Here is a 20,646-nt window from a genome sequence, read left to right on the forward strand (position 1 = left end):
TGGCTACATCATTATTTCCCTGCGTAGCTTCCCAAAGTGACTTCTTTGAAGGGGACAAGACTCATCTGGATATATAACGTGTCCAAGTTCCAGTGTGTATGTTACAAAGCTCAGCTTCCTTTCTTTATTTCAACACCTTATATTGGAGATACTCATTACGTTGAAGAAACTAGACAGATGTGAGCAACGCCTCCATGCCAAATAATAGCTCATCATCAAATGATTCGAAGTCTTTTTTTTTCCTTTTTGAAATATTGAGATATACAAGCCTTTCTTTGAAGAGACTTTTCTACTCCGTGTATATTTAACTAAAAGCCTCACCTGAGAACTATTTCATTTATCACTAGGCACTCGATGAACCAGCCAAGACTGAAAGTATCTTCAAGGACAACACTTTAGACCCACCTCTGGAGGTAATGACTTCAGATTACCCAAGCTTTTGAAACAAAATCCTGAAACTCATCGCTAACTCAGTACCTGGTTTCAATTCTTCCAGTTTTGTTCCCCTGCACAGCTCAGGCAGCAAACTGAAGAGCTCTGTGCTACCATTGATAAGGTCTTACAGGATTCCTTGTCTATGGTAATGCCTTAGACTAGAATGTGCAATTCAAACATTTGCTTCGCTTCTCTTCATTTTCCTCTTTTTGAGTATGATGCATCTTAGGTTTGTCCTTCTTTTTTCTTTTTCTTTTCCAGCATTCTTCTGATTCTCCTTCAAGTTCCTCACAGACATTGTTGGGTTCTGACACAATGAAAGTATGTATATATTTAATATAATTTGCTGAACCATAAGAGTGACTAGATCCGTGGTTTTAAACTGCCGGTTAAGGCCCCATAGTGAATTGGGAAGCCAATTTAGTTGGATAGCAACCAGCATCTTAAAAACAGAATGGTAGGAATATAAAATATCAGACTCTATTGCAAGTAGTGAGTAGTATTGTTGACATATGTTTCAGTTTGTTTACATGTAAGTACGTGTGTACAGGGATACAAAGTAAAATTTATTTCTAACTATGGGTTAAGTTCAAAACAGTTTGAAAGCCAAAGTATTAGACTGTGTCCTTATATGTTGGCATTTAAAGAAGCATTTTAAGAACCGGGTATAAAATTTGTGGCTTACCCTTATCTCATACCATAGCTTCAGTACTTAACATAATTCACGGTCACTTAGAATTGCAGAAGTAGGTAAGGAAGTGACTGAAGTTACATTAGGCTAAGAGCTTTCACACAGGTATTATTTTGGAACTTTTTCCTTTTGGTCGACTAAGCTTATTTCATTGTTCTTTGACTCAGAGAGACAGAAACCTGGGTATTTTAGATTGTTAGAATACTACCAAGTGGTTAATTTTTGTAATTGAGTATTTAATTATTTCCTTCTTATAATGTAGTCATTTTCATTTGTTGGAATAAAATATTACATTTCTCCAAGTTATTTTTTTTGAATGCTTAATACAGATCTACTCATCAAATTTTCAAAATGGTTGTGGCTTTTTCTTTATAATCGTTAGGGATTTTTGGTCAGCTGTGTTTTTCACTTTAGGAGTGAGTATAAATACTTTTTTCAGGTTCTCTTTAGAAGTTGTATGTTGTGTATACAAAGCAGGTTTTAAATGTACAGAATTGCTTATAACTAGAAGAGTATCCTAATTTTTGATTGGATTATCAAAACTACAATGATCCATTAATGGATAAATGACATAGGAACTCAGTAACCAATAATCATCAATACTAAGAAATTGTATTTTAGCAGAGAGGACCTATAAATAGATAATTGTAGTATTAATATTTATCTATTTCATTGTATATTCTTTCTCTTAATCTAAAAATGTGAAACATTGATTTCCTTGAGGCTATATAAAATTTAAAATATATTTTTATTCCATTTGTTGAATGTATAAAAAATACTTTATATTTTATAATAGGAATAGGACTTGAGTAGTAAATGTGAATAATAATATATATTATCAATTTATTTAACAAAATTTAATGTTTATAGTATTAAAAAATACTATTTATTATACTAATTAAATTTATTATACTAATTAAATAATACTATTTATTAATTAATAGTAATTAATAATACATTATTCTAGGTCACTAAATTTAAGACAACTGTTTCATTCAACAAATATTTATGAAGGGCCTACTATGTGCCTGGTGGTGTGAGGCATTTGGGAGATAATGGCGAGCAAGGCAAAGTAACATAAGGGGAATACTTTGGGTGTAGTGATCAGAAAGTAGAATTCAAGCAGAGAGCAAAGATGGAAAGAGTCGGAATTGTAGAGAGATGGGGGAGATTAGCTCTCAGGCAGAGGAGTAAGCATGTGCACATTTCCTGAGGCAGGAAGGAGCTTAGAGTGTGCGAAGGTGAAGGTGAAGCCCAGCTTGGCTGCCGTAGAGTGAGCCAGGTGTGGAGTGTGTGAAATGAGAAAGTAGGCTAGGGATAGCGACTTAGATACTTACAGCATACCTTAGAGATATTGCATGTTCAGTTCCAGACCACAGCAATAAAGTGAATATTGCAATAAAGTGAATCAAATGCATTTTTTTCATTTCCCAATACATATAAAATTTATACTCACACTATATCATTGTCTATTAAGCGTCCAATAATATTATGTCTAGAAAACAATGGACATATCTTAATTAAAAATGCTTTATTGCTAAAAAGTGCTAACCGTGCTCTGAACTTTCAGCGAGTCATAACCTTTTTGCTGGGGAAGGGTCTTGCCTCCGTATTGCTGGTTGCTGACTGATCAGGGTGTTGGTTGCTGAAGTCTGGGGTGGCTGTGGCAATTTCTTAAAATAGGACAACAATGAAGTTGGCTGCATTGAGTGGCTCTTCCTTTCAGAAATGATTTCTCCATAGCATGCAATACTGTTTGATAGCATTTTACCCACGGTAGAACTTCTTTCAAAATTACAGTCAGTCCTCTCAAATCCTGCCACACAGCTTTATCAACTAAGTTTATGTCATATTCTAAATCCTTTGTTATTATTTAAATGATCTTCACAGCATCTTCACCAGGAGTACATTCCATCTCAAGCAACCACTTTCTGTGCTTGTCCACAAGAAGCAGCTCCTCATCCAGTCAGGTTTGACCATGAGCTGCAGCAACTCAGGCACATCTTCAGGCTCCACTTCTAGTTCTAGTTCTCTTGCTGTTTCCACATCGGCACTTACTTCCTCCACGAAGTCTTGAATACCTCAAAGTCCTCCATGCAGGCTGGAATCAACTTCTTCCAAACACCCATTAATGTTGATATTCTGACCTCCTCCCATGAATCACAGATGTTCTTAATGGCATCAAGCATGGTGAATCCTTTCCAGAAAGTTTTCTCTTTTCTCTTTTTTTAAAAAAATTTAACTATAGGGATTATCTCTCTCCCTCTGCACCCTCCCCAGCTTATGCTTGCTCTCTCTGTCTCTCAAATAAATATGTAAATAAAACGAAAAAAATTGAAGTACAGTTGATACATAATATTATATTAGTTTCAGGTGTACAACATTGTGATATGACAATTCTATATATTATCCAAGTCACCACAAGTGTAGCTACCGTCTGTCATCATACAATGCTGTTATGGTACCATTGACTATATTCCCTATGCTGTACCTTTTATTCCTGTGAGTTATTCATTCCTTAACTGGAAGCCTGTACCTCCCACTTTCCTTCATGCATTTGACCATCCCCTTACTTAATCCCCTCTGGCCACCATCAGTTTGTTCTCTGTATTTATGAGGTTTTTTCTGCTTTTGTTTATTTATTTGCTCATTTGTTTTGTTTTTTAGATTCCACATATAAGTGAAATCATATGGTATTTGTCTGTCTGACTTATTTCACTTAGCATTATATCCTCAAGGTCTTTCCATGTTGTTGCACATGGCATAGTAAGACTTGGAAGTCAATATTACTCATTGATCCATGAGCTGCAGAATGGATGTTGTAATAGCAGTCATGACCACAACATTCATCTTGCTGTACGTTTCCATCAGAGCTCATGGGTGACCCATTGTTTTGTCAATAACAGTGATATTTTGAAAGGAATCTTTTTTTCTGAGCAGTAGGTCTCAGCAGTGGGCTTCAGATATGCGGTAAACCATGCTATAAACAGACGTGCTGTCATCTAGGCTTTGTTCCATTTATAGAGCACAGGAAAAGTAGATTTAGCATAATTCTCAAGGATTAGAATCATCAATGAGCACTGGCTTCAACTTAAAATCACCACCTGCATTAACCCCTAACAAGAGAGTCAGCCTCTCCTTGGAAGCTTTGAAGCCAGGCACTGACTTCTCCTCTCTAGCTATGAAAATCCTAGATGGCACCTTCTTCCACTAGAAGGCTGCTTCATCTACATTGAACATCTGCTGTTTAGTGCAGCCACCTTTGTGAATTCTCTAGCTAGACCTTCGGGGTAACCTGCTGCAGCTTCTACATTAGCACCTGCTGCTTCACCCTGCACTTTAGTGGTGTGGAGACAGCTTCTGTCCTTAAACCTCATGAACCCACCTCTACTGGCTTTAAACTTTTCTTCTGCAGCTTCCTCACCTTTCTCAGTCTTTAGAGAATTGAAGAGAGTTAGGGTTTTGCTCTGGATGAGGCTTTGGCTTAAGGGAATGTTAGATCTTTTTTCCAGATCACAAAATCTCTCTCCATATCAGCAATAAGGCTGTTTCTTCTTATCACTCATATCACTTTCACTGGAGTAGCACTTTTAATTTCCTGCAACAACTTCTGTGCATTCACAACTTGGGTGTTTGGCTGAGAGGCCTAGCTCTTCCTCACTAAGCTTAATTATTTCTAACTTTTGATTTAAAGTGAGAGATGTGCAACTCTTCTTTTCACATGAACACTTAGAGGCCACTGCAGGCTTCTTAAGTGACCTAATTTCAATTTTGTTATGTGTCAAGGAATAGGGAGAACTTTATATAAAATCCTTTTGAGCCTGAGATTGTTCTTAATCTAGTATGAAAACATGACCCCATGTAGGTAATATATATGCAATTTTAAATTCATGTTTTCTTAGATATATCTTTTGTTACTATTTTCTAATACTTTCTTTCCTTACTACTTTATTACTATTTTCTATTACTTAGTTGTCGTTTTTTTAGATTTTTTTTTGTGTCCTCTGGTCTTACTGTTTTTAAGACAGTATATTTCTGGATATCACTTTTATATTCAATCCAGAGAATCTATTTATCTGGGATCCTAAGTCTTTTTTTTTTCTTTTTTCCTGCTTTCCTTCCAGTATTTTGACAGTTACTGATTTGAAAATTTAAAAATTTTTGTATATTTTACTTTACATTTTTGTTACTTTTCTTAGTGACACAGAAACTGTTAAAGATAATAATTATGTTTATTTTCCTATCAGTTTTAAACTTTGCAATATCTTTGTTATATTTTTCTTAATATCTTCTTTATTTAGATCCTGATTTCTCACACATTGATAGCTTTCTCCTGGATTTATTTATTTTTTCTTGGTGGAACCTTGCTGAAAATGATATACAACAAGGTGTTTTTGTGTTGATTCTGTGGCCTATGTTTTTGAGAATACCTTTATTTTGCCCTTTCACTTAAACTATAGGTTTGTTGAACAGAAAATTATAGGTCCTATCTCTTCAACACTTTTTCCCCCTAAAGATCTTTTTCTTCAACAACATACTTGTGCAGTATTTTGCCAGTGTGATATTTACTCTTCTGCCACAGAGTGATCATTCACAGAGTGGCTCTGTAATCTTTCTAAGTTTTTTTGGGGGGGGGTTTTTGGCTGTCCAGTTTTTACATCTTTATTAAGTTGTTTATTTTAATTCCAGTATAGTTAACATATATTAGTTTTATATTAGTTTTAGGTGTACAATATAGTTCAACACCTGGTGCTCATCACAAGTGCACGCCTTAATCCCCATCACCTATTTAACCTGGTAACCATCAGTGTGTTCTCTAGAATTAAGAGTCTGTTTCTTCCTTAATACTGTGTTGTGATGAGCGCTGGGTGTTGTATGTAACTAATGAATCCTTGAACACTACGTCAAAAACTAATGATGTACTATATGTTGGCTAACTAAACATAATAATAAAAAATTTAAAAAAAGAGTCTGTTTCTTGATTTGTAGAATTTTATCTTTATCTATAATGTTACTGATTTTTCTTATAATGTAAATATGCATTTTTTTTCTCTTACATGTCTGCATTGGTATTCTCTGTGACCTCTCCTTTGAAGTCTTCAATCTTTTCTGCCCCTGACCTTCAGGATAATTTTTAGTCATTAGTTTTCGAATGTTTCTTCCTCCTGGGACTCTTATAAAGTGATTTTGTCACTTTTGCTTCTGTTTTCCATAAGCCTTAATCTTTATATGTATTTTTTTCTGTTTATTGCTCCTAATTCCTTCAAGGGGATTCCTTGATTAAATATTTCAATTCAAGAATTTGTTCAGTATCTATTCTGTCCTTCAATTTCTATGTTACTTATTATGTTAGATATAGTTCTCCTTTTTAAAGTCGTGTTTCTTGAGGTATAGTTCACCCACTGTTAAATCTACCCTTTCAGTGTACAGTTCGGTGGGTTTTCACAAAGCATAATACAGTTGTGTAACCACTACCATGTCTGAAGTACAAAACACTTCCACCAAATGAAAAAGTTCCCTTATGCTCCTTTATGGTATATCCCTCCCTCCAACCCAAGTGCTGGACAGATACTGATTTTTCTCTGTTTCTATACTTTTACCTTTTCAAGAATGTCATATAAATAGAATCGTACAGTACGTAGTCTTTTGAGTCTGGCTGTTTATACATAGTTGAAGGCAGGTGAGATTCATCCGTGTTTTTGCATGTCTCAGTAGTTCATTTGTTTTCATTGCTGAGTAGTATTCCGTCATGTGGTTATACCATCTGTTAGCTATTCACCAGTTGATGGACAATTGGGTTATTTCTACTTAGGTGCTATTACTAATAGAGCTACTAAGAACGTTTATAAATAAGATTTTGTATGGACATGTTTCTCTTGTGTAAAAACCTAGGAGAGGAATGACTGCACCATTGTTTTCTCATACAGTATTTTACCTTTTTCAGATGTCTTATTATTTTTCCATGGAACCTCAAAGTTCTTGGTGCATAATGGCTAGCTTGGCTGTATGTGTGCCTGATGCCTGAGGTGGAAGACACTAAAGCCTAGAGCCTAGGATTGCCAATTCTGCTGAGTTTTGCCTTTTGTTTTTGTTTTATGAAGAGCAGAAAGAACTTGCATGTCAGGCTGTAGAAATCTGTAATGTCAACTATTTCTCCCTTGGCACTCTCTTCCCACCCTGGTGACAATGTCCTTCATCTTTGCCTCCCTACATCTTTGCTTATGGCTCTCCACACTCCTCTTCAAATAACTGTTTCCATTGTCATTCCCAAGGAAGGCATCAAAAACTGTCCAGTTGTCCAAAACTATGCTTAACTGTCCCCCTTTCCCCCAGCCAGGCTGAAGGACCATCTTGATGTTATCCTCAGAGACACCTCTTTTCACCATCCTCAAATTTTGCTCCCTCACATTACCCCTCTGCTGTCCTATCTCCGATGTTGAAAAGTGGTATGTGGTGAGAAAGCAGAGACAGAGTATGTAAAACTAACATAAACAGACAGAAACAACTACTTGGAAATGTTGGGCTGTGAAAGGGAGAAGGAAATTGGGTCTGGAGTAGGGTCAAGGAAGAGTTTTTGATTTGCTTTTTAAAGCTGAAAATGACAAGAGCAGGTTGGCATGGGGTTGACTCACTAGAGGCGAGGTACTAATTATACAAACGAAAGGGAGATCCTGAAGGATGAAAATCCCTCAGAAGGAACATAGAACCTACAGCCTAATTCAAATAAGTGTCCTTTGATTAAAAGCTGGAAATGTCTGCCAATGTAACAGGACAGAAAACAGAGGAAATGTCAGGTACGGGTGCAAGCATGTTTGTAGGTGGATGGAGGGCAAATGAAGAATTTTATAACTCATATTTTTAGTTATTCAGTCACTAACACCTTTCAGTGAAGAAAGGTTTAAGATTATTAACTCAGATTAAAAAGCAACCAGAGGATGGGGGAAGATACTGGAAAAGAAAAAGTTGAGAACCATTATGTGTTCTGCTTTCACTTCTTCCCTCATTCCCTCATAAATCCCTACCATTCAGGTTTTTGCCCCCACAGTGCTGCCCAGACCACTTTTCCCACATTCCCATCACTATAAACTCAGCCCTGGTCAGAGCTGAGGTATCTGCAGAATTGGAGGTAGTTAACACTCCCTCCTATTTGGCAGACATTCCTCTAGGGCCGTCCAGGACACTGTGGTCTCTCAGCTTTTGTCCTACATCGCTTGACATTATTATTTCTTAGGTTCCTTTGCTGACTCGTCCTCTTCTTCCCAAACTATGGATACTGGAGTGCTGCTGGACTCAATCCTTAGGCTTCTCATTCCTTTCTATATTCATTCCTTTGGTGTTTTGAAAAGCAAGTGTATGCTGACAACTCTCAAATATATCTCTAGTCCAGGATTATCCCCAAATTCCATTCTCCCAAATATCTATTCTCTGTTTCCATTTAGATTTCTAATAAATATATGAAAAATTAAAGTCTAGATTTCTTCCCACAAAAACTATTTCGTATTCTGCCTTCCCATCTCCATCTATAGGATCCAATCTTTCCTTTGCGCAAGGCCAGAAACTTCGGTGTCAGGTTTTATTCTTCTCCTTCTCTCATAGTCCCTATCTCTATTAGAAACCCTATTGCTGTAGATTTAAATATATATGTAGAACATGATTGTTTGATGTTTTCTGTTCTACTGGATAGTGCAATAGTTTTTTCTCCTCTACCCTTGCTTCACTATGATTCATTTTTAACACATCAAAGAGAGAGATCCTTTTCAAGCATAAGTCAGATTATGGCCCCCTTTGGCTGAAAACCAGCAGTGCCTACACATTTCCTTTAGATATAAACTGGAGTCCTTACAAGCTCCTGGGGGGGGGGGGGCTCTATGATCTGGTCTCCCAGCCCTTCCATCACTGCTCCCCTGCTTTCGTGCTCTGCTCACAGCAGGCCAGCTCTGCCTGCTTCCTTGCTGTGCCACGAATGTGCCAGACATGGTCTTGCCTTAACACATTTTGTCCTGTTTTCAAATAAGTTATACCACTTTTTATAGTTTCTAGTTCCTTGTAAAATTTTGCAAGCTTAACTTTTATCTGAGAAAAAGCATGGGTCAGTATGACTGTTTTCAGTCTGGTTCTAAGAAAACAAATCTCTGGATTCCCTGTGCGTGTTTTTTGGTTGTTCGTTATTTCTGGTCATTTTCACTCACATTGTCGGACCTCTCTGTGTGTCTGAATCTGATTGTGTGCTGGATATTCTACTTGGAAGTTTATTTATAGAAATTATTTGAGGGCTCAGATGATATTATCTTACTAGAGAGAGCCTTTTCTTTGCTTCTATCAGGCATCAAGAGCATTAGCAAGGAAGGATTACTTAATTTAATTTGATGTTTTGGGATGATTTTTTTTCTAAGCAATTGTTTTCTATGATTTGAGGCAAGCCTGAAGACTATCTGAGGTCTTCTAGATCAGTCTTCATCCTGAGCCTCAGTCTATTCTTGGTGGGTCGTGGATTCTGACTTTTATGTCCCTATACCTCTGAGACAGTCAAGAGTTTGGATCAGCTTCTCAAGCAACTCAACATTGTTTACAAACAGCTTTAGGATAAAAGTCAGTCTTAGATCCTTGACTCATCTCTTTGGAGTCCCATCTTCTCCTGGTCTTGCTCCCAAATTCTTTTTTTGCTTATTAGCTCATTGATATTTTTAATAAATAATATGTCAATATTGTTTTAAATATTTTACCCAACTTTTTGTCTATTTTGGAAAGGTTGCTTTAAGTCCTTGAGCCACCATTCTCAGAGGTGGAAATCCACTTTGAGAACTTTACATTTGTTCCATCTTGTTGAAATGCTCTTTGTTTCAATATGTACATGTCCAGCTCCCTCACTTCCTTCAAATCTTAGCCTAATGTCACCTTCTCTAGATTGACCATCCTATTTGAAGCTATAAGTCCTCAGCGCTCTTGACCTTCTTAACATCTGGGATGTCTAAAAGAAATAAAGTGTTTAGCAGAAGCAAAGATTTTCTCTGAAAGAATATATTCCCCTAGGCTTCAAATTGTTTCTCTTCTTCTTTTTTTGTTGCATATTATATGGTATAATATATGTATGATTTACTTCCAATGCACAGTGTAATTTACTTATTTATTATTTTATTATTTATCTTCTCTTCTGCTAGAATGTAAGCTCCCCAAGGACAGGGCATCTTTGTCTGTTTTGTTTAGTGATAAACTGAAGGATGTAGAAAAGTTTCTGGCACACAGTAGATATATAACAAGTATTTGCTGAGGAGATGAATGAATCAAATAACCCATCTCATTTCAAAAAGTGGTCCTACAAGAGGAAAATTAGGGGCTTACAGGGCAGTACTGAATGCTCATTTGAAGTTGATGACCATTAATTTATAATGAAATCAATTAGCTTGGTTGAGAGAGTTTCCCCACAATGTTTTGCTTTTCAGGTTTAGAGAAAAAAGATGATAAGGTCCATTCAGGGTTGTTGTTTTCTTTTCTCTATCTCTCTCTTTTTTTTAAGGTAAGTTTGTCATAAGGAGAGGGGGAGGCAAGAGAAATTAAGATGTTAAAACAATTGAGAATATGAAATATATGTAAACTAAGAGGTAACACTACAATGAAACTGGTAAAAATCATTGATATTGAAGTCTCAATGAGGCTAAAGGAATGTTGTATTGGGGACATTTGAGAAGTGAATGGGAGATAGAGTTCTTAGAGTAGGATGCTCAAAATTGAAATTTCATAGTTTTCCCATTTTATTTGTGAAGGCAAAGTCTAGGAATGATCCCGAGAGAGGATGAGTGAAATGACATGGACGAGAATACCTTTGGAGTTGAGTGGCTTAAAGAAGTGAGAGGATAGAGACTTCCATGTGAATTTTGAAAATGGCAAAATCACATAAGGGGCCATTATGATCCATGAATGGATGTCATTAGTAAATATGGGAAAATATACCAGAAAGCTGATAGATAATAACAACGAAAAGAATCATGAAATGATATAATTTAATGAAATAATTTTCAAAGTAACAGGGGTTTGTGTAGAAAAGAGAAGAAGAATGGTTAGAAAGTCTTAATAGCAAAAAAAGGTGAACACTTATCCCAGAAGTCGAATCTTTCAGTATTTCTATAGTTATTTCAGTAGTCTAATTATTTTTCTTTTCATACAGATGCCTACAACTCTTCCGAGAGCAGCTGGTCGAGAAACTAAATATGTAAGTCCCTTCATCATGATACATACTGCTTTTTTAATGGATGCATGTGTATGCTTTGGAGGGAACGCAATTATACAGTCATTAAAATTGAATTAGTTGATATTTTTCATAAGTGGAAAGGGGTAGGATGGTACGATTCACCCAGATGTGGAAAATCAGGTTATGTCAGGTAAGTTTATTGAATAAATTCCTTCTTAAGTGAGGTCTAGTTTGATTAGCTTGGCTAAATAAAATGGAAGTCCAACACCTGCTTTCTGTCTTTCTAATTATCAAAGCTTATATGACACTTTCATTTTTGTAAAGGTTTATTGTGCTTATTATAAAGGAGTCAAATCATATACTTGAAACATTAAGATTTGTCAGTTTCCAACAGGATGGCCAGGTTAGTTGGTTTTGACTGGTTTGTTGCTTTCTTTTTCATTTAAATTATTGTCAAATAAACCAATTTCCACTTATGAGCAAAAATAGATTAATAAGTGTGCAGATACAGATTCAATTAATTATACAGAGCTGGCTCTGAATGCCCTAGGAGCACACACATGGCCCCACCCCATTTTCACTCTATTCACCTCATAATCCATTGTGTGGCCAACTTCTGCTTCTGATCAAATATCTTCAATAGAAACAACATTTTCTCCTAAGCAAGTGTTTAGTTTTAGTTTGAAACAAAACAGTACATTATGTCTTTTAGGTTATACTTTATATCTTCTGATATGCTCTTTTCATCACCATTGTCATTATCAAGAATACATTCTTATTAATTTCATGTTTTGTGACATATCTTCTTTCCAATTTATGTATTTCGGTCTTTATTTGGATCTCCCTGAGGCAAATAATAAACTGGATGGAATCACTGAATTTTATCACATTTAAGAAATGATGTTTAGAGGGTAAGGGTGGGAACACTGCTTAAAGTTTTTTCCTAGAAGCTTTCACTCTTTTGTTTTTATCGGAAGCCATTTGGAGTAATACTTAAAAGAGTAGAGACATTTAGTAGGTCGTACCCAAGTTTAAATCATAATGTGGCTGTTTGCTGTGTGATTCTGGAAAATCACTTAACCTCTCTATGCCTTAGTTTTTTTCATCTGTAAAATTGGGAAACTAATCATTGCCTGATGTATGATTCATATTGGTTAATGTATGAAAGGCCCTTGATGTAGTCCTGACATACAGGAATAAATAATAGTTCTCCCCCTTCTTCCTCTTATTTTCCTTTGCTTTTCCCTTCATCTACGCTTCCCTCTTTTTCTTCCTCCTTCTTATCTTGGGAAGAGTAGAAGTGCCATGATTTAGTGGAGTTCCTTGATTCTGAAGTTGAATAGAAGAAACGAAAGTTCCCTAAAGATGTTTCAATACTTTCTGTGACTAATACGTGCTACAAGAGCCAGACCCAGGAAAAAATAGCTGCGAGTTTTTGCTCTCTCATCTTTTGCACCTACTCCTATCTGTCACCAAAGTGCCTCTGATGGAGACTCATTCACAAGAAGATGGGAAGGGGCTGATACTTCCTCTCACCCCTCCCTGGGGGTGGTTGATTTGGTAGCAATTGGAAAAATTCTGGAGCGGCTGCTTCAAGCTCAATAGTTAGAGTTTATTTCAAATTATTCTTTGAATAATTCGTTATCAGACTTAATTAAAGTACGTTAGCATTTGCCCCAAACTTTGTGAGAGCATTTGAGTCATTCAAAGTTAACACTGAATCATCAAATAGATTTAGTATAGATTAGACCAAATATGAACTCTGATTCAGATAAGATTTTTGACTTTGATTACATTTGGTTTCTTGAGTGAGAAGCTTTATTTTTTACTTTCTCTTACAACATGACATTTGAATTCTTCTTTGTGAGACCTCAAATATGTCCATGTCTTTTGGAAGACTATCAAGGATAATTTTATGGTGAAATGTAAAACCCAGTTCTTTGGTGCCAAATCATAGGGAAATCACACTTCTAAATACTTGGCTACAGTTATTATATTTACTGAGTGATGTCTGATACATTTATTTTGAGAAGAAAAAAGAGTGAGATTTTAGAGCAGAAGTCCACTTCAGCTATAAGCATTAGTCTCATGTGAACAATCTATTTTAATACAGTATGTTCTGATTTTAAAAGAAGAATGAGAGTAATATTTTCTTCTAGAAATTCTAATATTCATATTGTCTGAACTACAAGATACCTTACCTTAAGTGTGACTTGAATAGCTTTCACTCAATTAATTAATTGATTAATCTTTTACTATATTTTTCTCTCTTCCTCTCCCATGGAAACTCAAAAGCAGATCTGAGAAGTCTTTTCAGTATTTCACCACCTCTGTTCAAACTTTGAAGGAAGTAGACATCTTCGCAGTATATATCTGCTGGGACTTGGTGTGTCATTGACTGTAGAAATTCTTAGATTTGATTAGAAAACAGGGATCCACAGTATACCAATTCCTGCACCACAGAGGAAAAAAGAGGAGACTTAAATGAGAGCCAGGAAAAAAAGTATTGTAATATTTGAGGATATCCTTGACAGATTAGCACAGGCTGTTCAAAATCCCTATCTCTGGGGGCTCTCTGAAAGTACAGTATATAATCTATGAATCACAACTGGTAGAAAACTTAGAATTTTCTAACTAGCTCTATTATTCACTTTCCCACTTTTGTTCATTGATTCAACAAATATTTACTGAGTGTCTACCATGTCCACTCACTGAGGAGTCACTGGGGTGAGGGATGAACCTAATAAGGTCTCCATTTCTGCAGCTTACAATGGGGGAGACAGTAAACAATTACAATAGTAAATGAACAAGACACTTTCTTACAGAAATTAGAGAAGAGCTGGCCATAGAGCTGGTTGACGTGTAAGCAGACTTACCAAGTTGCTAGTTTTCAATGTATCTGTATTATCTATTGGATTTCCAGTGTTCCTGGGATGATTATAATGGTTTTATTAAATAACAGGAAATTGTATGACTAATTCCTCTTTCTGGAGCCTTTGGTAAAATGCTGACTTTTTTCTTATGAAAAGAAAAGAAAAGAAAATGCAAAAACAATTAGTTACCTATTCTTATTCTTTTTTGCACATATTGTTATATCTCACATAGTCTGTTTTGTTAGGATAAGCCAGATGCAGGAAAAGTACCATCAATTCAGTCTAATTAAAGTCGAAGTTTTATTCAATTCATGGTATATTTGAATTGCAAGTGATTTTAAAGTAATTTAATTGAGGTCTTCTTAAGTGTAATAGAATTTAAGTGAGGCTAACAATGTGGTGAGTAATGGTGATCTTCACTGGTCACTTATAAGACTGATTATATTAATTTATCATCAATACTCCACTCTGTTGTTTTGAGTTCTTACCTTGCAAATGAGGTTTAAGTATTTCATTTAACCTTACACCAGTCTTATGAGGTGGGTATTACTATTTCAAGTTCTTCATATGACAAAGGAGGAAACCAAGTCTTAGAAGTCAGAGTAGGCAAAACCCAACCCAGGTCTCCCCCAGGTCAAAGCCTTTGCCATTAATAGTTGTGTGAGAACTACAGAAGATATGGGAATGGTTTGTTTTCCTTAAATACTTTATCCATTAGTATTATATTCTGAGTCTAAATTATTTCTTCATGCTCAGTAACCTTCAGTCTAAACTGAATAATTACATATTTGGTGGCAATATCTAAAATGATGTTTATTATATTTCTAACATTTTAAATCACTCTATAATAAATTAACTCATAATTTATCAGATAATGTATAAGAGTGATTGTTTCTCATGACACTTACTTTTAAAGAATTTCTTTCCCCTTATGTAAAGGAATGAATTTTCTATTTGAATTTCTATTTCATTCTATTTTCACTCTATCATATTTGGAAGGGAATGTCATTTATTCCCTTGCATTATACTTGTCTTTGTAAATATTTATTTCTCATTAACTACTACCAGTATAAATTATTTCATTCATGTAATTCAAAACCCAGTATGCTTTATTAATAAAGAGCAACCTCAAAAAATAAGGCAAGTATTAGACCTATTACTAATTTATCAAAAAACCCTTAGTTGGAATTACAGTCTGTAGATAACAACTTACTTTATAGACACTCTACATTGCATGAGTTACTTTTAAGTGGCAGATAAATAGCAGAGACAGGCCTATTGAAATTATGTAGTAAAGAGGTAAGATCCCATCTTAATGAGCTTGATGGACAGAAAAATGTCATAACAATAAATGCATATTGCTTTCAAATTATCACAAAATATTAAAAAATGTGTCAAACTTTATTAATAATATCCCCCTACATATATATATGAATATGTGTATATATGTATGTGTGTGTATATATATATACATACACACATATATATATAATATATGCATACATACAGATATTCAAGTAAAGGTCACTGTCTCCAATTTAAGCAGTTTATACACTCCCCTGTTGCTATGCTTGGCAATATCTCTGTGCTGGAGTGTTTCAGAGGCACTGCGTGCTAATGTAGTCCTAGATCTGAAGGTAAGAGGAGACTTCAATCCAGATCTTGGTCCAGATCTGCTTTCCATAGGTTGCGACCAGAGGTTGAGTTACGGAAAGAGTTGTGAACACTTTAAACAAGAATTCCACTCTTCTGATTATTCTCGTTTATTTCTTTTTTTCATTGTTCAGAAATATGTCTAAGACCTGCTTATGTGAAAGGGGATGAGGAAGGAACTGAAGGTAATTATCTGGGTTCCGCTAAATGAAGAGGAAGAGAAAAGATGTAATGAGAGACTCCTCATGCCTTGTACCCTTCTCATCATCATTTTAGACTTTACCAAACGTGAAGGCACCATATTTCAGCCAAACTTTCCCTTGATCTAATATTTTATCTCCTCATTTGCACATATAAACAATGGCTGTCACTGGTCACTATGCCCACTCATTCTGTCTCCTGGTTCATGACAAGATGGAATCATCGTTCTTTAGCATAAAGACTCAAAGTTTTAAAATATTTTCAAATCTACTTTTTGTATTTAGGCCTTTTGGGGATATATTACTAATTTATAAAATGTTTTTCAATGAGGTAGACAGGGTAATGTCTATAGATCGTGAGAATAAACGACAAGAAGCAAGAAAGATATGATGCCTCATAATATATTGTTATGGGCTTGGTGCCTAACATTCTTACTATTGGATTCATTCTTTTGCATTCATAGTGACTTACGTACAAATAATAAGAACACTTGCTAGGTTAAGGGAAAGATGGCGTTTTATCATTTCATGTTTCTTCAACATCAGTCTCAGCACTCAATGATTATTAGGTGCTCAGTTAATATTTTAAGCTTTGTCTTTCTGCCTGGGAGAAGTAACATAACTCAGTTAACACATTATTGCTAATTAGAATTCTTTGAGCCGTGAGAAAAGGAAGCTCAGGAAAATGAGTCAACAGAGAAAAGGTGGAAAAAAAAACTTTAATGATATTGAACTGGCTGTCATATTCAGGTGGGAGAGATGTGACTGCTGAAAGGGAAAAAAGCAAGCCAAAAGTGGAAGTGTAGAGTGCAGAAGGCGAAAGCAACTGGAACAACTGGGTTCTGTTCCAGTCCCCAAGAGAGTGTCTGCTAGCATGATGCCAGCCAAAAGGACATGTGTCAAGAATGGGGGAAAGCTGCACATGGCAGGGAAAAACAACGTAGACAATGATTAAGGAGCTTCATAGTAATTCTTGTTCCTCTAACATCAAGTCTTTGGAACAGGACTGTTCTTCAAAGCTGGTTTGGCACAGTGGTGGCCCTGTAGAGCAATTTATTTTTCAGTGGATTTAAAATTCTCCTTTCTTTCCTTTGTCTTTACCTCTTTGGCTTTCCATATAATCTAGCTTTTTAATAGATTATTTTTGAAGTAAGAAATTTTGACTTTCACATTTTTTTTTACTTCTCGTTGGTTTCTAAGCTTTTTAAATGATGATATATTGATTAACACGGGTCCTCCTTTCTTACATGTTCCTTTCCTTTCTTTTGTGATTGAAATGATGTTAAATGCCTTAGAAAAGAGTATAGGATTTAGTTTCACACAACAGCCATTCTTATACTCCTCTGTATTGCTGTTCCTCACAGTTAGTATTAATGTGGATAGACACGAATGACTAAAATCTTTAGTGTTATTCAAATCCAATTTCAAGTTTAGTCTTAGGAACGTCAAAGTGCTTCTCTACCTTCCTTCACTAACTGACAAGCAGTGGTTCAGATAGAGTAGCTTTCTCCCACCTTTTGCTGCTCCAATCTCAATTCACCAAACAATCTTTCCTCACATTTAGGAAAATATTGCTACAAAATTAATAACATATTTATAGCTATAGCATTTAATAAACCCTGCTACCCTGTATTAGGCAAGCAAAGTGAGACTTCTCAAAGAGCTTGACGTGATTGGGTTGGTTTAAAGAATCTGGTTATATTCATAATACACATAAGCCAATATTCTTTTTCTTTGGTAAAAGATCTGCAGTGGCTTTATAAATATTTACGCCACCCTGAGATTCACATTTAATGCTGTCCTTTATCTGGGAATAGTTTCTCAAAAAAGTGATATGAAATCCATTGTATAAGATAAAATAAAAATGGAATTGGGATGTCTAAAGTATCTTATTATAATGTTATAATTCCCAGTGAAGGAATCTTGGGGACTTATGGAGACTGGTACAAAGATATTTGGGTTTTTTGCCCTCATTTAATTAATACTTTTCTTGAACATTTAATCTTTTTTCCCCCTCTAATAGTTTATTATTTAGCACAACATACTAATAAACATTAGTGTTGTAGTTAAATTGTACAGATTCTTTGTTTTTAATGTGTAACCCTATTGAGATGAAAATTTCAGTCAAGATACTCACATTTAATTCAGCATATGTCATAGAAGCTATTAATTTAACTTAGGGGACTCAGAGGGAGTATTGCATTCACTATTGCAATAACGAAAAATTAACTAAAGGGAAAAAAGGAAGACTTTAGAGGACATGATTATTACTCACATTAGGAGCTTAAAAACAAAACTCTGGGTGGACTGATTGTGATGGACGTCCTGAAAGAATGCAATTTTCTGCAGCACAGAATAGCCATAAACCTTGGTGCATGCTAACCACTAACCTGGCCCCAGCAATTAGACACGGGGAGCACTTAGCCAAGACACCCTGCTGCCGTAGAGCAACCATGAATGGCAGCAAGCAGTGATAGTCCTTGTGAAGAAAGGCCTGAGTCAAAGAGCAGAAAACAAACAATACTGGGCACAGTGTGAGAAGGACCGCAGGTGCCTCGTCCTCATGTTTGGTGATTCATGCTTCTATATACTTGGCAATACCATAAGAACCACTAAGCTCTCAGTTTCCAGTTATCATTCATATCTCAGAAAGTAAAAGAATATTGACACACCTATAATAAGCCTTGAAAACATGTAATTTCAAAAAGAATACAAATGTTTTAGGAACACAATTTTATCATATGTCAGCCAAGTCTATTTATAATTAAGTGTTTGTGTTTTGACCGCTTCCCATCAAAGTTGAAGGTGGAGTTGATGTGGAAGCTCAGCTTCCCATTTAAATGCAGAAAGCCTGATAAAACACAGTTATTAAAAATGTTTAGGTAACCCAATGTGAAGTAAAGGAGAGACTTGTGACTGCCAGGAATGGAATGGGAGTTCCAAGTGGGAGTGTTAAGGAGAAGCTAAAGCTTTGGTGGAACATGGGCACATCAGAACCTATGTGCCAGGAGCCAGGAGCTCAGATTTTAGCTTTCACTATTTAGTAAGTCTAAAACTTGTAAGTGAATCCTGTGTGTCCATGCAGGAGCCCAGAAGGCCACACTGGCCATGAAGCATGGAATAGAAAAAGGGTAAAATCCTTCTACCATCTCACCCTACACTTTTGGTTGGTGAAAGAGCCACCCATGAGAAAGTGGATTCTAAACCTCTGGAACCTGAAGATGTGGGGATTTACCACTTTTTAAGTTGAGGAATATTAAGGTGATGAAATAAAATGGAAGCCCATGAAACTCCTAGGATTCCCACAAGGACAAATGTCAAATGTACTGTAGGCATGCTTTCCTAGCCCAAGGCTTCTCAGACACATATAGAAATTACAAGCAAGGTTATGCTGACTGAAGATGAGCTCAAAATAAAAAATCAATAACCATAAAAATGATTAAAGAACATCATGGAGGAGAGGGATGAGGGAGAGTCAGCTGATACAAGAAATGGGAAATTAAGCAATAAGGAATTTAGGAAAATTTGAAGTGAATGTATAGATATGTTAAAAATGTTAAAATAGTTAAAAGGAGTTATAGATATTATAAGAGACATTTGAAAAAGAACCAAGTAGAACTTCTAGAAGTTAAAATAAAGTCCTTAAAACATAAAATTCAATTGTCATGTTGAAGGTATTGATATACAATTGAAGAAAAATTAGTTAACTGTCAAGTTTTTACGTGGAAACCATTCAGAATGCAGCCTAAAGGGATAAAAAATATGAAAGGAAACTGATGGAAATTGGGGATGGCTTGAGAAGACTAAATATATATTTAATAGAAGCTTCCTAAGAGGAGATGAGACATATGTGAGAAAGGCAATATTTGAAGAGGTATTCATGGAAGATTTTCCAGAATTGAAGAAAGATATGCATACTCAGAATGAAGGACCATACCAAATCTCAAAAAAGATACATAAAAAGAAATTCACCCTCAGATACATCATAGTGAAATCACAGAATGTCATGGAGAAGAGTTTTGGGTTGTTTTTTTTTAAGATTTTATTTATTTATTTCAGAGGTAGAGAGAGTATTTGAGTTGGGGGAGGAGCAGAGGGAGAGGGACAAGGAGAATCCACTCTGAGTGCAAAGCCTGTTGCAGGGCTCAATCTCAAGACCTTGAGATCATGACCTGAGCCAAAATTAAGAGTCAGACGCTTAACCGACTGAGCCACCCGGGTGCCCCATGGAGGAAAGTATTAAACACTAACCAAATGTGAAGACAGACGATCCACCAAGTTAGGACATTTAGACTGACAGCAGTGACAGAAGCCAGAGCTAGTGCGACAGTGTCTTCAAAATGCTGAGAGATAATAACCATGAACCTAGAATTGTATGTCCAGTTGAATTCTCATTCAAGAATGAGAACAAAATGAAAACATTTTCAGACAAAGTCCAAGAGAGCAGGGTGTGAGAGAACTACCACTGCATTTACTTTAGTAAGTAGGAAACTAATCCAGATGGAAGGAGTGAATTTCAGGAACCAAGGAAGAAGAAATGATATTAGCCTCCACCTTAATTGATTTGTTTTTGTTCCAAAATCATGAAAATTTTGTTATGCTTTCCTT

General features: G+C 35.8%; 1 protein-coding gene across 1 annotated transcript in view; it reads left to right on the forward strand.

The window, feature by feature from the left end:
• LOC103663989 (muscular LMNA interacting protein) overlaps nt 1-20,646 on the forward strand; it is a 134,944-nt gene that overhangs the window by 52,613 nt on the left and 61,685 nt on the right. Inside the window, 3 exon segments of the mRNA XM_040643588.1 lie at nt 348-413; nt 697-756; nt 11,289-11,333. Coding sequence (XP_040499522.1) covers nt 348-413; nt 697-756; nt 11,289-11,333 — 171 coding nt within the window.

The sequence above is a fragment of the Ursus maritimus genome, unplaced genomic scaffold, assembly GCF_017311325.1.
Source record: "Ursus maritimus isolate PB19 unplaced genomic scaffold, ASM1731132v1 scaffold_29, whole genome shotgun sequence".
Lineage (NCBI taxonomy): Eukaryota > Metazoa > Chordata > Mammalia > Carnivora > Ursidae > Ursus > Ursus maritimus.